At 36.9% G+C, this 13,584-nt stretch overlaps 3 protein-coding genes across 4 annotated transcripts in view; 1 reads left to right on the plus strand and 2 right to left on the minus strand.

Moving 5' to 3' along the window:
- The window catches only part of gnb5b (guanine nucleotide binding protein (G protein), beta 5b), a 349,428-nt gene that overhangs the window by 112,497 nt on the left and 223,347 nt on the right, over positions 1-13,584 (minus strand). The window lies entirely within an intron of this gene.
- LOC127499882 (E3 ubiquitin/ISG15 ligase TRIM25-like) overlaps positions 1-13,584 on the plus strand; it is a 223,337-nt gene that overhangs the window by 46,313 nt on the left and 163,440 nt on the right. The window lies entirely within an intron of this gene.
- Positions 4,424-6,360, minus strand: LOC127499884 (trypsin-2-like). 2 transcript variants are annotated; one of them, XM_051870572.1, is made up of 5 exons: positions 6,284-6,360; positions 6,015-6,165; positions 5,558-5,808; positions 5,293-5,447; positions 4,424-5,197 (listed from the first exon to the last, which is right to left on the minus strand). In XM_051870572.1, exons 1-5 carry the CDS (start codon positions 6,321-6,323, stop codon positions 5,048-5,050), a joined length of 747 nt encoding a protein of 248 aa, XP_051726532.1. In that variant the 5' UTR covers positions 6,324-6,360; the 3' UTR covers positions 4,424-5,047. The 2 variants fall into 2 exon arrangements, with proteins under 2 accessions (XP_051726532.1, XP_051726531.1); XM_051870571.1 differs by having other exon boundaries at positions 5,054-5,197; positions 5,293-5,429; positions 5,545-5,808.

Below are 13,584 nucleotides of genomic sequence, written 5' to 3' on the forward strand. Positions count from 1 at the left end.
TGTTATGACCACATTAAGAGTAAAAAAAAAAGACAATTGTTCACTTTTCAGGGCATGTTACTTTTGTGATTAGTAATTAATTGGTTATTCTTTATTAATTGGTCATAGTTAACAAGTAGTTCTTGCAGGAACCTTTTCCCTCTTCGAAGCAGAGACCAGGAGACGTTGGGATATCTTTCAAGCAGAAGTTACTCTTTATTGAGAAACGCGCTGTGCGTCGCTGTAGTCATCCAAGTCCAACTGAGGCAGTGTATACATGATCTTTTATAGGCATTCAGTGGGCAGTCCGTAAAGGTGTTGCCCTTACACACAGCCTTAGAAGTGACCACTAAAACAAAAGCATCTAAAGACAATACAGGCAATTACCCCCGACTGTGTAGATAATAGTACCCCAAATGGTATAAACAGTAGCTGGTCGCGAGAACTAAGACTGTGTAAACATTCACACGTAGTTTGACTCCCAGTAGTAAGATCAAAGACTGACAAAACCTCCTCACTGGAAACTCTATCAGTAAACTGATGCCATCATGTTCACCTTGAATGCCCTCAGCATAACAGTGTCATTCAAATGAATAGGTGCTAATCCAATCAGTCTGACAGTATCGCCCATACCTTTACATTATCAGAGACAAAGGCACAGCTGTGTCTTGAGCTTGTCATGCCAAATGGTCAGGAAGTGCATAAAGACACCTGGGCTGCCTGACTTGATTTTCTTAAAAAGTCATCCTTTTTACCTCAAAATGTTAAATACAATATACTTCACCTTAGTATTTCATATGATGTTATGTCAGGACATAGAATCAGCAGTTCTTAAACAGATTCTTAAATTTGTAATCCTACATTCTCAATGAGAATATATTTAATTAGTAATTAATTAATACCTAATAAGGAACTATCTTTGTACTAAACTTGCTATTACTTACTGCTTAGTTAATCTTGCTTCCATATTAGTTAATAGTATTAAGTTCAGTGTTAATGTAGTACTACCTATTACTTCCTGCTTAGTTACCCATTAACAACGGACCATTATTCTAAAGTGTTAAAAAAAACTTTAATATGTACATTCTGACTGGTCACTGATATATTTTATCTTCATCAGATGCTCATCAGTTCACACTTGATCCAAACACAGTGAATAAACTCATTCATCTGTTGGAGAGGAACAGAATACTTACACTGACACAGTCCAGCGGTATCCTGATCATCCACACAGATTTGACGTTTATTATCAGGTGATGTGTGGAGAGAGTGTGTCTGAACGTTGTTACTGGGAGGTGGAGTGGAATGGTGATGTGGGTATATCAGTGTCATATAAGCACATCAGCCGGAAGGGAACGAATACAAAGTGTTTGTTTGGATATAATGATCATTTTTGTTCTGCTCTCCCTCCAGATACTCATTTAGGCACAATGATATGGAGACTGACATCCCCGCAGCTTCCATCTGCTCTAGAATAGGAGTGTATGTGGATCACAGTACAGGAACTCTGTCCTTCTATGGCATCTCTGACACAATGACCCTTATCTGCAGAGTTCAGGCCACATTCACTCAGCCTTTCTATCCTGGGTTTAGGCTGTACAATGGATCAACGGTAAAACTCTGTGATTTAACAATATAGAATACAGAGACATTGTATCAGTCTTGCCATACAGTAAAAGTGTCAACCTGTTCTTACTCCTAAAATGTCCAGTAGTGGCATTTGTCCAAGAGCGCTGCACGTCACTATACAGACACCAAAAGTGATCTTGGTCATGCTTTACATTAGGTGTCTTTAATTACTATGTACTTTCATTTAAAAAAAAAAAAAAAGAAAAGAAAACATAGGTGAAAACACTATACAAAGAAACACACACCAGCTTAAATTCACTTAGCCAAGACAAGATCGGACAACTTAAAAAGAGAAAGAGAAGGCTATAAATACACAGGATAATGAGAACTAAATTAGATACAGGAGAATATAACCTACTGTAGAACAAAGGAAACGAAGGGAAACAGGAAATTAACAAAGGAAGTGTGAACTGGGAAACAATAGAACAAAAATATACTTCAAAATAAAAGTCCAAGGGAGACCCTGTCACAGGTGAAATGTGGCAATAATAGTAAAATGCAACAATATATTGTGGCTGTTCACACTGAAAATAATCTAGGTGTAAATATGGGTGAAATATGAGTTTTTATTTATGTAAAGGTTTATGTGTTCATAATAATAATAATAATAATTTAGGATTTAAATAACTATTTTTTATAATTCTGAATTGAATATTCATGTTAATTATTCTGAATAAAAAAAAATGACAATTTGGAGATTTGTTCTTGTTTCACAAAGCAATAAAGTACAATGATCTTTTTCTTTCTTAGATCAGTTTTTATTTTTAATTAATGTTACACAGTTGTTTGGATAATTGCTGTAATACACCAAGAATAATACTATAATATTAATATGAAAACATTAATATCACTACACAGTATTGTATTGAAACTTACTGTGAAAAAAATGATTGTTTTCTTAAACGCTTTTTTATGGTATATGCTGGATTATTTCACATGAATGTCTATGGATAACATTAGTGAGTAAATAGTAGACTATTCTAATATATATATATATATATATATTAGAATAGTATATATATATATATATATCCATATATGTATGTATATATATATATATATATATATATATATATATATATATACACATATATTTCTTTTTTCTTTTCTTTTTTTTTTATCAAAAGTAGTATTGGTTAATGATATTGGTATTTTATTGCCATTTAACCTGTTTTTGATATGTGCAAACAAAATTATTGAGAATTAATAGTGGTGCAGCTGTCACAGACACGCCAGGCTCTACACTCTCACAGACACAGCGCATGTCATCACCAGAATATTAATCACTCACACCTGCAGCTCATCAGCACCCTCATCACCAGCAGCACAAAAGGCTCACGTTCTCACTCAGTCACTTTCCGGTCTCGTTTGCACATGGTAATCACCACTCTGCTTACCTCAAGGACTCCTCCGAAGATACTTACCTGTCTCTTGTGTGTTCCCTCGACTCCTCGTTGTCTCCTCGTCTCCCGTGAGTTCATCTGTGTCTGCTCAAGCTCCAAGTCTGTCATCCATCTGCCTATCCTGCAAAACCAAGACAAGTATCAGTTCCTCATCAATACCTGCCATCGCATTAACCTGTCTTCACTCACCTGCACTCTGTCAGCTTTCTGGTTGCTCAATAAACTTTAACACCTGTATTCCTGTGTCGCTGTCCCCTTCTGTATACGTAACAGCAGCTGTACTTGGAACTGATTATTGTATTGAAAATAATAATTAACAAATCACCATTATGGTGGTTAGTGTTCCCTCTGGTACAAATACATTTGTACTATCAAGGCTTATGTTGAATTAGATGGACCTTTTGACAGGAGTAAATACTGCAAAAGTCTATTCTTATTATTAAAACAAGTCACAAGGAAAGACAAGGGGGAAGAAAGAAGTGGGAAACTGTACATTTCCAGTTCTGTTCTGTCTGTTTGAAGATGAATTCTAAGAGAACATCTGATACTAGTAAAACTCATTTTTGAAATATTTGCATTCTTCTAAATATCTCAGCAACTTATTCTGGAATGTACAATGTTGATTGGTCAGCGTCTCTGACTGCCTGCATATTATAGGACTCACAGATAGTAGCATGTCTTTGAGGGCAACAGGGTTCTTGAGAGGCCTGCCAGTGTAAGCAGGTGGTGCAAAGAGAGCTAATGCGGAGGTAATGGTTGGGTAAAGATATTCCCTAGATAACTTTCAGTTCTCCTCAATAAGGGTGATATCTAGTTCAGGACAATCCCTTTCAAACATTTTATTTTGTCCCCTGTCATGCTCTTCAGGGTCCTCCTCCTCATTGCTTTCACTTAATGGCCCAATACTCGTCCCAGTTAGGCCTTCTTTCCTGTCACCATAAACTGGCCAGTCAGTCATCTTGTCACAGTTAAAATCCTTCACATTTCATTTAATTTAATTTCCCACCATACTGAGAAAAAAATTAGCACTTTGATCTGCCAGTCATGGGTCTTTCATGTGGAGAATGCATAATGATGCATTTAAGTTAATGGCCAAAAGGACCTTTTTAAAAATGCACATTATTGTTGCAGATGGAATATAACACGGATAACATTAAATAAATATTTTTATAAGGTTAAATGTTGATTATTAGTCACTCAAACCCCTTTATCTAAACCCAAAGACCCATAAAGACTGGGAGGAGTGTGTCCCTAAACAGAATTGCTCAGCTGTCATCTAAACAAATTTCTGTCTAAAAATCAATTAATTTATTAAAAAAATGTAGATTTATAAAGAGTAGAGCAACAGAGACAGTGAATGAAACTGCTTGCCCCAGACATTAACAAGATTTTAATAATATTTTATTGTTCAGTGAGAGTTCAATTTTCTACAGCTATAGCAAAATCTACCTTAGACAAAAAAATAGAAATACCAAAATAATCCATCATGATTCTATTGACACATTTCCAATGAAAGGGCTTTTCACACAATATCCCTGAGTCATTCTAAACCATAGGTAAACTAAATCCTGGGTTATCTAGCTTCAGAGTTTTCCCCTCCGTTTTCCAGTTTTCCCCTCAGAAGCTGAAACATAGCCTAGTCAATACACAGTGTTTCTGTACAAACCATGTGCATATGAGGCAACAGATGTGATTGGCTGTCTGCTAAGCCATAACATTCTAACACTGTAATGGGAATTTTAGTGCACTAGCTACTGTATGGAAGAAATTACATCTTCTGATGGCCCTGTTGTGGATACTCTGAGGCTTTGAATGTTTTCCATGTGACATGCACACCCACATGATGGGGTACTTAATTTTGCCATGCTGCTGTAGCAGCACAGTGTAAGGGGTGGGGAGCAAACATGAATAAAAAATACTTAAAAACATAATGAAATAAAAATAAAAATACAAGATAGAAACACATACATACTGAATTTAATTGCAGATAATTAGGAAAATGAACTTCTAAAGGACCGACCAGGCTGATCAAAGAGTTAGTTATCAGCTATGATGTTTTTGATCCAGTCAGTATAGCGACACACCTCAGCATAAACCCCAGGAAAGCCTGGCTGAGCACAGCCTTCGCTCCAGGAAACAACACCTTTTAGTTTACCGTTGCACACTACAGGGCCACCAGAATCCCCCTGAGAAGAAATTTGGAAAATAAAAAGGACAAAATTGTGTGTTTGTATAAAAATATAAAACGCATATAAAGAGGAAGACTAAGTCAATGACATACCTGACATGAGTCTTTGCCTCCCTTCATGAATCCAGTGCAGAACATGTTTTCAGTTAATAATGTACCATATGCACGCTTACACTGCGTCTTTGAGAGTACAGGCAACATCAAGCACTGCAGGACAGAAGCAGCGCCATCTGAAAAAAGAATATTAACTGTGCTAAAACTTGTCATCTTTTACATATCTAATGATTGAATGCATGTTTTTATGCCTGACAATATTATATTAAAGTTTAAGAAGATTTTCATTACTCAGCCATCTCGCCTCCAATGTCGCCCCATCCAGAAACCAAGCACTGCTCCCCTGCAGAAGAGCAGCTGGTTGTCAGAGGGATTGGCTTTACATACTTGTTGAAGATGGCAGGCTTTCTCAGCTTGATCAGCATGATATCATTGTTATGAGGCTGATTGCCATATTTTGGGTAACGAATCACCTTCTCCACCCTGATCTTCTGCTCTGTGCCTTCAGTAACAGACACGTTGTGCTTTCCCAAGTGGACGTGGAGAAAGAGTCGTCTAATTGACAAGGAACATTTTACTCAGCTCTAATATAATGTTTATTCTATTAGAATATTGAATTTCAGTGTCCACATTCAGAAAGAGGAAACAGTAACGACCGTTTGCTAATTGATTCCTTAAAAAGGTACTCCATTGTGAAAAAGGAATGTTTGATGGGGATGTAGGTTTAAAAAAAAACTTAAAAAGGGAGGTTATATACTCACATGAACTTGCAGTGAGCAGCAGACACAACCCATCTTTCATTAATCAAAGATCCTCCACATGATTTACGCCCATCTGTAAGGTACACTTGCCATGGCTGAGAGTGGGGCGGACATTCATAACCTCCAATGATTTTATCACCTGTGCTGCAAACTTCATTAAAAAATGAATTGTTCTTTTATTAATGTTAAAGACTCTCTATGATACATGTCAGTGTAGACATAAACTAACAATTGTCATAAATAATGACTAATAAGAGAGATCTACATACCCACAGCCACAACCAGCAAAGTGAACACAACAGTCTTCATTACAGTGGAGGAGAGAAGGTCTGCTCACAGCTTTAGAGCACTTCTGCAAAGTTCAAGACCAGCATTCATGCTTTTAAGCGATTGTTTTAACACACCTACAGAACAGAACAACCAATAAGATCACAACAAATGATTCGGAAGTAACAATGAGCATGTGAGACAACAGTTCTTCAGTAATTCGACTTTCCATAAGCATAAAAAAAATGTGTTGGAAGGAAGCAATGACTTATGACAGTATAAAGCTTACATAAAAACAGATGACCAAAATGCTGTTTTACTTTTTGAGTGACACAAAACTTTAGACTTTGAAGACTTATTACGTACAGTATGGTTTACTTAACTGTTCTACACAACTAACACTTTTTTAACAGTTTATAGAAACAACACAAACTATAACTATTATAAAAAAGAAAAAAAGAAAAAAAAAAAAGACCAAATTAAACTAACCAATATTCTCATTGAGATTTGAAGACACTAGAAAATAAGTTATATTAAAATGTCAAGGCCATTAATAGCTTATTGATTAATGTTGATGTCAGATATTAATGCTTACTAAACCAAGTCCTCTCAGATAACTGTGTATAATAACAGTATTTTCAGTACATAGAAATGTTAATGTATATACAGTGCCCTCCACTAATATTGGCACCCTTGGTAAATATGAGCAAAGGTGGCTGTGAAAATAAATCTGCATAGTTTATCTTTTTGATCTTTCATTAAAAAAAACCCACAAAATTCTAACCTTTCATTTAAGTAAAACAATTGAAAATGGGGGGAAAAGCTCATTATAAAAAATGAATGTTTTTCTCTAGTTCACATTGGCCACAATTATTGGCACCCAATTATTGCAACGTCCTTTTCCCAAGATAACAGCTCTGAGTCTTCTCCTATAATGCCTGATGAGTTTGGAGAACACCTGACAAGAGATCAGAGACCATTCCTTCATACAGAATCTCTCCAGATCCTTCAGATTCCCAGCTCCATGTTGGTGCTTCTTCTCTTCAGATCACCCCATTCATTTTTTATAGGGTTCAGGCCAGGGAACTGGGACGGCCATGGCAGAAGCTTGATTTTGTGCTCAGTGACACATTTTTGTGTTGGTTTTGGATCATTGTCCTGATGGAAGATCCAACCATGGCCCATTATAAGATTTCTAGCAGAAGCAGTCAGGTTTTGATTTTTATCTGTTAGTATTTGATAGAATCCATGATACCGATACCATGTATCTGAACAAGATGTCCAGGACCTCCAGCAAAACAAATAGGCCCACAGCATTAAAGATCCAGCAGCATATTTAACAGTGGGCATGGGGTACTTTTTATCCCTGTGTGCACCAATCCCATCTGCTGCCAAACGGCTCTTTTTTTTGTTTCATCTGACCATAGAACCAGGTCCCTTTTGAAGTTCCAGTCATGTCTGACAACTGAATATGCTGGAGTTTATTTTTGGATGAGCGAGCAGGATTTTTCTTGAAACCCTCCCAAACAACTTTTGGTGATGTAAGTGCTGTTTGGTCATTTTTTTAAGGCTTTCTGACCCCAAGACTCAACTCATTTCTGCAATTCTCCAGCTGTGATCCTTGGAGAGTCTTTGGCCAATCAAACTCTCCTCCTTATGTGCATTAGGACGATTTAGACACACGTCCTCTTCCAGGCAGATTTGTAACATCTTTAGTTGATTGGAACTTCTTAATTATTGCCCTGATGGTGGAAATGGGGATTTTCAATGTGTTAGCTTTTTTCTTATAGCTATTTTCTATTTTATGAAGCTCAACAATCTTTTGCTGCACATATTTTTTGGTTTTTCTCATTGTGATGAATTAAGGGAATTTGGCCTTTGTGATTACATATATTCGTACTCCCGTGAAACAGGAAGTCATGGCTGGATAATTTCATGCTCACCCTGGTGTGCTAAAAAATGTAAATATGAATGGGAATATACTTCAGAGATATTTTATTCATAAGAATTTCTTGAGGTGCCAATAATTGTGGCCAACATGTATTGGAGAAAAAACATTTATATGAGTTTCCCCCCACTTTCAATTATTTTACTTCAATGAAAGGTTAGAATTTTGTGAATTTTTTGAATGAAAGATCAAAGGGATAAATAATGCAGATTTATTTTCACAGCCGCCTTTGCTCATATTTATTAAGAGTGCCAATATTTGTGGAGGGCACTGTACTATACTTATCATAAAATAATTTAGATTAAAAAAAAAAGTTATCAATAATTATCTCTTTAGTCAACATTTAATTAAAAAAATTATTCAGTCTCTCTTTTTTGTAGTCCAGGTCATTGCCTTTATTAAGTAGACCCACAAGTCAACACAACTCACTTTTATTGTCACTACAGAATTTACAGGTAAATGATGCATGAAAAGCTTAGGTGTGTGGTCCGGACATTGCGCATTTAGCATAAGTTACATTAGCAATACAGGTAACACTTTACATTAAGGTTCTCTTTTTATTAATGAGTTATAAACATTAATAATCTGTGAAAGTGAACCTTAATGTAAAGTGAACACATGTGAACCATTTATTAATGAGTTATAAACATTAATAACGTGTGAAAATGGAAAGTGTTAATAAATACATTTATTACTCATTTGTAACATGTGAGTTAAAAACGGCTCACTATTTGGCAGGTATTGCATTAAAGTCGCCCTTTTTATTCATGCAGTTATAACTGCATTATTAATGATTTATAATGCATTTGTAAATGACTTATTACTCATTAACAAACACCTTTATAAACCCTTTACAAAGGGAACCTTAATGTAAAGTGTGACCGCAACACAATATACAAGAACAATAAAAGTTCACAATTTTGTACAAATATAATTAAACAATACAATTTTACAATAGTATACAATATACACACATATACAGTGTACTGTACACATACGTATACAATAAATATACATACAGAAATATGCACAGACAGTTCTGAAAGTAGAATCAACAAATACAATACATAAACATATATACACATTACACAAGGAAGTTGACTTATGGGAGATGTATACATAATGTTGATTTTTGTGTGTTGTGTTATGTTACTGGTATAGTTTGTACAATAGCGCATCAGTTGCAGTTCAGCAGTCTGATGGCCTGAGGGAAGAAGCTGTCCCGTGGATGACTGGTGCGGGCCCTGATGCTTTTGTAGCGTTTTCCTGATGGTAGCAATGAGAGGAGTCAGTGACTAGGGTGGCTAGAATCTTTGATGTTCTTCTGGGCTTTCCTTACACAGAGCATGTTGTAGATGTCCTGGAGGGAGGGAAGCACACCTGCAACAATGTGGTGGGCTGTTCGTACTACCCTCTGCAGAGCTTTGCGGTTTGCAGCAGTACTGTTTCCAAACCAGGTGGTAATAGAGCTGGACAGGATGGTCTCTACAGTGCATGTGTAGAACAATCTGAAGATGCTGAAGCCCATTACGAATTTCCTCAGTTGGTCTTGAGTTGTCTCAAGAAGAAGAGGCGCTGATGGGCCTTCTTCACTATGGCTAATACTAGTGAAGTATTATCTGAAAACGTTTGTAGACACCTGACTGTGTCAAGAATCTGCAATATAAAGTGTCAATAAATAAGGAAATATGGGGCTCCTGTTTTAGTTAAAATCATGCCAGACAATTTATTAAGTCTGACTTTGTGAGATTGAGAGATTGAGATTATCTGGGGTCCAAGCAATAGCTGAGTTGTGCAATTAATTCAGAAATGTCGCAAAATTACAGTAGTCGATAACAATACCAGTCAAATTTCACAAATCTCGGTACCAATTTCGGTACCATAGCAAAATACTATTGTATTTTTTTTTTTAAATGTAACTATTTGAAAATTAAATATATTAAATAAATGTAATTAGTTTATTTTAATGCAATTAATGATTATAAGTAAATAATATATTAAAACATTAGCATGTAGCCTTCAAATATCATTCAGTTAAATAAACATTGCATTAAAAAATTAACTGAAAAGTTATTAATAAAATGAAAATCTGATTTTTTTTTTTGTCTCGTCCATTGTCACACATCGCAGTTCCAGATTCAATCTCTCATTTTAATACAGTTGTCACTCTCGAAACTTTGAAGTGTGTACTTAGCAGAATGAAAAATAAACCTTTATTCGAATTATGAATACATACAGAAAGCGAGCAAAGAGCGATGCCTTTATAATCAATGAAGCTGATATCACTTCAGTTCAGCTGCAGCACAAGCTCACCGACTGAGAGAAAACTCCTGTTATAATAAAAAATCTGTCTGTGCTGCACAATGAATCTCTTATTTACTTCGTCATTATACTTTGTTGGTTATAAATAAGATATTGGCCGTTGCATTCACAAGCTGAACAAACATGTCTGTGATTGGCTACAATGCTCAATGCTGCTAAAACACATTGTAAACAGATCCGTTTGAGGGTCTTCACAGCACGCTCACACAAATACGCACGGGAGCATTTGAAAGCAGTGCCTGTCAGCAGGTACCGGATTGACCCGATATTCAATACTACCGGTACTGCAGAAAGACTGGTACCATTATGTTTTTAAAATTTAAGTATCAGCTTCCTTTTGACAACCCTAATGTATTAGCTAAAAGATGTGCTTGAATTGTATTAAAAACACTAGAATAAACATAATTCTTACAGAATGAAGTACACCTTACAGCTACAATTTTAGTATAGTCATAATTTCTTTTGTGACTGAAACTGTAAGTGTGGGTTCAGTTTACTCATCCATTGCAACGAAACCACTCTCAACCTGTGGGAAAACTTTTAGCCAATCTCTTCCCCTTGATCTGGGTTTGTGGAAACTGTTTTGTCATTGATGGTGTAGAGTTTAGAGAAGTAAAGAATTAAGTGGAAATGTTTGTCACTGTTACACACATACACACATACACACACACTGGTTTGTTATCCTTGTGGGGACTCTCCTTAGACATAATGGTTTTTTATACTATACAAACTGCATTTTCACCAGAGGAGTAAAGTCCAGGGGTCAGAAAGTAAAAGTCCTGCCATATGTTTATTCCACTCATGAACTCAGCCAGCTGATTTCACCAATTAGTTCTATCTCCTGGCTGAAAAAATGTGCTAATTAGCAAATCAAGGTGATTGGAACAAAATACTGAGGAGGACTTTTACATTCTGAACCTGGACTTTACACCTCTACCCTACACTAAACATACCCCTAAACCTACCCATCACAGAAAACTTTGGGTTTCCATGTTTTATGGGGACTTTCCATAGAGATAACGATTTTTATGCTGAACAAACTGTATATTCTGTCTCCTAACCCTAAACCTACCCGTCACAAGTCAAGTCAAGTCACCCTTATTTATATAGCGTTTTTTTACAATGCAAGTTGTTTCAAAGCAGCTTTACAGTGATAACAGGAAAATAATGCAACAAAGTTTGTTTTGGCTGTACAGCAGGACTAGAAGAAAATAGTGTCATTGTCCAGCTTAAGTAAGTTCAGTGTTGATTTGTTTCCATTGTAAAAATCATTAGTTATTAATTTAGTTCATTTATCTACAGCAGCTCTGGAGAAAACAGTGATGTCATCATCCAGCTCAGTTCAGTTTGCATACAATTGTGTCAATGCAGGCAGATCAATAATATTGTTGAATATTAAGTGTCCCTGACTAAGCAAGCCAGAGGTGACAATGACAAGGAGCTCAAACTTTATCAGGTGACAGAATGGAGAAAAAAAAACTTTGGGAGAAACCAGGCTCAGTTGGAGGGCCAGTTTTCCGGTAAACGGTCCATGTATCTTTTGGTCATTCATTTTTTGATTTAACACAGAAATCGGAAAAATGAAAAATGGTATAAAATAAAGCACCTAGTCATGCAGACTGCTTTTACAAACATTTCTGAAAGAATGGGTCACTCTCAGGAGCTCAGTGAATTCAAGCGTGGTACCGTGATAGGTTGCCACCTGTGCAATAAGTCCATTTGTGAAATTTCCTCACTACTAAATATTCCACGGTCAACTGTTAGTGGTATCATAACAAAGTGGAAGCAATTGGGAACAACAGCAACTCAGCCATGAAGTGGTAGGCCATGTAAAATCACAGAGCGGGGTCAGCGCATGCTGAGGCACACAGTGCGCAGAAGTCGCCAACTTTCTGCAGAGTCGATAATTACAGACCTCCAAACTTCATGTGGCGTTCAGATTAGCTCAAGAACAGTGCGTAGAGAGCTTCATGGAATGGGTTTCCACGGCCGAGCAGCTGCATCCAAGCCTAACATCACCAAGTGCAATGCAAAGCGTCAGATGCAGTGGTGTAAAGCACACCGCCACTGGACTCTAGAACAGTGGAGACGTGTTCTCTGGAGTGACGAATCACGCTTCTCTGTCTGGCAATCCGATGGATGAGTCTGGGTTTGGCGGTTGCCAGGAGAACGGTATTTGCCTGATTGCATTGTGCCAAGTGTAAAGTTTGGTGTAGGGTGGTTTTTCAGTGGTTGGGCTTGGCCCCTTAGTTCCAGTGAAAGTAACTCTTAATGCTTCAGCATACCAAGACATTTTGGACAATTTCATGCTCCCAACTTTGTGGGAAGAGTTTGGGGATGGCCCTTTCCTGTTCCAACATGACTGCGCACCAGTGCACAAAGCAAGGTCCATAAAGCGAGTTTGGTGTGGAGGAACTGACCTCAACCCGATAGAACACCTTTGGGATGAATTAGAGCGGAGACTGCGAGCCAGGCCTTCTCGTCCAACATCACTGCCTGACCTCACAAATGCGCTTCTACAAGAATGGTCAAAAATTCCCATAAACACACTCCTAAACCTTGTGGAAAGCCTTCCCATACGAGTTGAGGCTGTTATAGCTGCAAAGGGTGGGCCAACTCCATATTAAACCCTACGGATTAAGAATGGGATGTCATTAAAGTTCATGTGCACATAAAGGCAGGCGTCCCAAAACTTTTGGCAATATAGTGTATGTATACTTCAGGCAGATCCATATACTTTATGATGTATTAATGTTTTTTTTTTTTTTTTTTTTGAATATTTAAAACAACCCAAACACACATATATACATACAGAATGCTGCTTAAACAATTTTGTAAAGGAAGAAAATAAATAATAAATTAACTCCATAGCGGATTCCAAGTGATCAAGGGCTTAGGATGTTCCAATTCAGCACATTGCAAAGGTCCGCCAGTAGTGGGCACTCATGCAATGTAAGCAATAACGTACATCCAAGTCAACAAGACTGAGAGATGTTAAGGCTGGTTCACACTGTGTGATTTTGGCCACGATTT

The sequence above is a fragment of the Ctenopharyngodon idella genome, chromosome 18 (assembly GCF_019924925.1).
Source record: "Ctenopharyngodon idella isolate HZGC_01 chromosome 18, HZGC01, whole genome shotgun sequence".
Taxonomy (NCBI): domain Eukaryota; kingdom Metazoa; phylum Chordata; class Actinopteri; order Cypriniformes; family Xenocyprididae; genus Ctenopharyngodon; species Ctenopharyngodon idella.

What these genes read in the sequence shown, in the direction of transcription:
- LOC127499884 (XM_051870572.1), bottom strand. Translation starts at nt 6,323, where the DNA reads ATGAAGACTGTTGTGTTCACTTTGCTGGTTGTGGCTGTGG. An exon ending in TTTGCTGGTTGTGGCTGTGG is followed by an intron (nt 6,166 to 6,283) that starts GTATGTAGATCT and finishes TTTTTAATGAAG; the next exon opens with TTTGCAGCACAGGTGATAAA. An exon ending in GCTGCTCACTGCAAGTTCAT is followed by an intron (nt 5,809 to 6,014) that starts GTGAGTATATAA and finishes CTTGTCAATTAG; the next exon opens with ACGACTCTTTCTCCACGTCC.